Genomic DNA, 2,468 nt, shown 5'->3' on the forward strand with positions numbered 1-2,468 from the left:
GTCGGCATGTGTAAAAGTGTGTTCTATAACGGGGGTTTGTACTTTGAACTTGTTGCTGCAGGAATGGGCTCCAGCTCCCGACAAACTTGACCCAGGCAAAAGCAAATTATTAAAATGACCGGCAGATCTACCCATCTAATGAAATATGAACGTAGCCAGGCAGTATTTGGCACAAGGAAGGTAAACAGGGTGGCTGGCAGTCTGTTACAGACACTCTCACAAGGGCGGTGAAGAGTCATCAGTTAGCCTAAAATGCGTGTCTGTGAGGGAGAAAAAAAAAAAAACTGCACTACATAAAGAAAAGCTCACAGAAACAGAGAGGGCATGCAGACTCCACAGAGACAACAAACAAGCAGTGATTTGAACTCCAGGCTCTGGAGGCACCTGCCCTGCTGCTCTGCCCTCTAGTGGAAGCTATTTCATCTTTTTTGAGCTGTAATTTTTTTTTTTCACTGTAAGTGCTTTGTAGCAGAAATTTGTATTAAAAAATCTGGTCTTTATAATGGGATAATCCCTTCTGATTTACAGAGGTTTTGCCAGCCATTTGTTTTCATTGCCCACTTATTGAATTCAAGGTTGCAGAGATAGGAGACTACCCTGATGACCCTGAGTAAAAGGCAGAAACAAACCCTGGAATGGATGTATGTACTGTATGTACTCCTTCATTCACCCAATCTACAGTAAAGTCGCCAATGAACCTATCGCAGACATATTTGGGATATGTGAGAAAGACAGACAGACACAAGGGTTATGCACCCCCCCTTCATATAAACACTTGACGGTATTTTGTCAAGATCAACATTTTTTGAAAAGGGCAACTCATTTCAGCCCAACATACAAAGTGCTGCCCAATCTCTTTCATCACTGAGGGTCTGTATAACCACAGAGGAAAACATTGGTGGGGGGTGGGCTGTGCTTCTCATCAAAAATGACAGGCAGGCAACAGCTAGTCATCTGGAGTCCCATTTAAAAATAGCAGCAGGCACAGGAACAGAGAACGAGAGAGAGGGAGAGAGAATTGGCAGGGCCTGCGTGATGGCTGCAGCTTGTGGTCAGTTTATGGAGTTTCACCAAATTCATGGAGCCAATGTGAAGATTGAAAAGATGGGCACTCGTGCCACCCGAGTACAGAGCTTTGCCGATGGAATCTGCTTTAGCAAGTGCCCCTTGGCTCCTGGGGAAATCTTTCTGGTGGAGATTGAGGATAAGGAGCTAGGCTGGTGTGGTCACTTACGAATGGGACTAACTAGTCATGATCCCAGAGCTTTGGAGGCAGTTCCAGAGTACTCTCTCCCAGATTTAGTAAGCATGGGACAGAGCTGGATCTTTGCCATCACCAGAAATCATAACAGGGTGCTTTCAGAAGATGATGGTGAGGATCTGAGTCCTTCAGCTATCCACAGTTCTAAAAGCTTCTTCACAGATGCCTACCTTCACGTGGATAACATACGAATTCCTCGGGACAAGCTGGTGGGGCGCAGTCGGCCTGGAAGATTTAGCCACATCCTGGATGACCTCTACAAAAGCAATACGTTACCGCCAACTGCCCGCAGGAGTAGGATTGGGGTAATGTATGTTCCCAAAGGGCAGGAGACTGCGGACATGCACATTATAATCAATGGGGAAGACATGGGGGCGAGCGCCAAGGGAATTCCTACCAAGGAGCCACTTTATGCTGTAGTGGATGTGTTTGCAGCAACCAAAAGTGTGGGCATCATTCAGGTGGAGTATGGCTGTGAGTATCCTATCTGCCTTGTGGTGGGGGGTGTTTGTGTTCAGTTGATGTCTCATCCGTCCCTCTCTTTGTAAATTTACCCAGGATCTTATAAGGTATTGATTGCACCCAGCTCATACAATAAAATTAAATAGAAGTTTTGTTCATTCAAGCAAATGTTACCCTTCCTGATGTCCTGTATAATATAACAGTCTCTAATTCTTTTTAATTTCAGTTCCCTCACTGCAGACCCTCTGTCGACAGACCATCCAAAAACATATTGTGCACCGCATGGCAATCGACTGGTTGGATCTGCCTGAACTGCTGAAGCATGTGTGCAAATACGAGTGACTGAAGGTACCTAGCACATGGCGTGCCTATAAAAGGCTGAGTGATATGCACTGGCCACCAGGGAGAGATTCTGCTTGAGCTAATAGTGGTGCACAATCTGGATGGGTTAATGACTAGAAATGAGTACCAAGTGACATTCCACGCTCTTTCTCATTCATATCTGCATTGTGCCCTTCTTTCTTCACTTCTTTCACCTCTATTGTGAGGTTGTCCCTCCTTCTAAAATGTGGGATTGTCCTAGTGTCTGCTGATGGATTTTTTTTTGGAAACAAACCTGACCAGTCTTTTTCTTTTGAAGGATAACACGGATGTGTTGTGAAGAGGACACACTTGACCTCACATGACTGGCTGTTTTTATGGCTTAACTTTTCCTAGGCATTAATAAATATCAGTCTGTGTAAAA

General features: G+C 44.9%; 1 protein-coding gene across 1 annotated transcript; it reads left to right on the forward strand.

Moving 5' to 3' along the window:
• Window positions 1-970: 970 nt before the first annotated feature.
• On the forward strand, window positions 971-2,468 carry neurl2 (neuralized E3 ubiquitin protein ligase 2). The gene is made up of 2 exons (XM_039734954.1): window positions 971-1,735; window positions 1,950-2,468. Exons 1-2 carry the CDS (start codon window positions 1,036-1,038, stop codon window positions 2,063-2,065), a joined length of 816 nt encoding a protein of 271 aa, XP_039590888.1. The 5' UTR covers window positions 971-1,035; the 3' UTR covers window positions 2,066-2,468.

This window comes from Polypterus senegalus, chromosome 14 (genome assembly GCF_016835505.1).
Source record: "Polypterus senegalus isolate Bchr_013 chromosome 14, ASM1683550v1, whole genome shotgun sequence".
Lineage (NCBI taxonomy): Eukaryota > Metazoa > Chordata > Cladistia > Polypteriformes > Polypteridae > Polypterus > Polypterus senegalus.

Excerpts from the sequence above, each read along its gene's own strand:
- neurl2 (XM_039734954.1), top strand. The coding sequence starts at position 1,036 with ATGGCTGCAGCTTGTGGTCAGTTTATGGAGTTTCACCAAATTCATGGA. Across the intron at positions 1,736-1,949 it reads CATTCAGGTGGAGTATGGCT|TTCCCTCACTGCAGACCCTC; the intron begins GTGAGTATCCTA and ends TTTTAATTTCAG.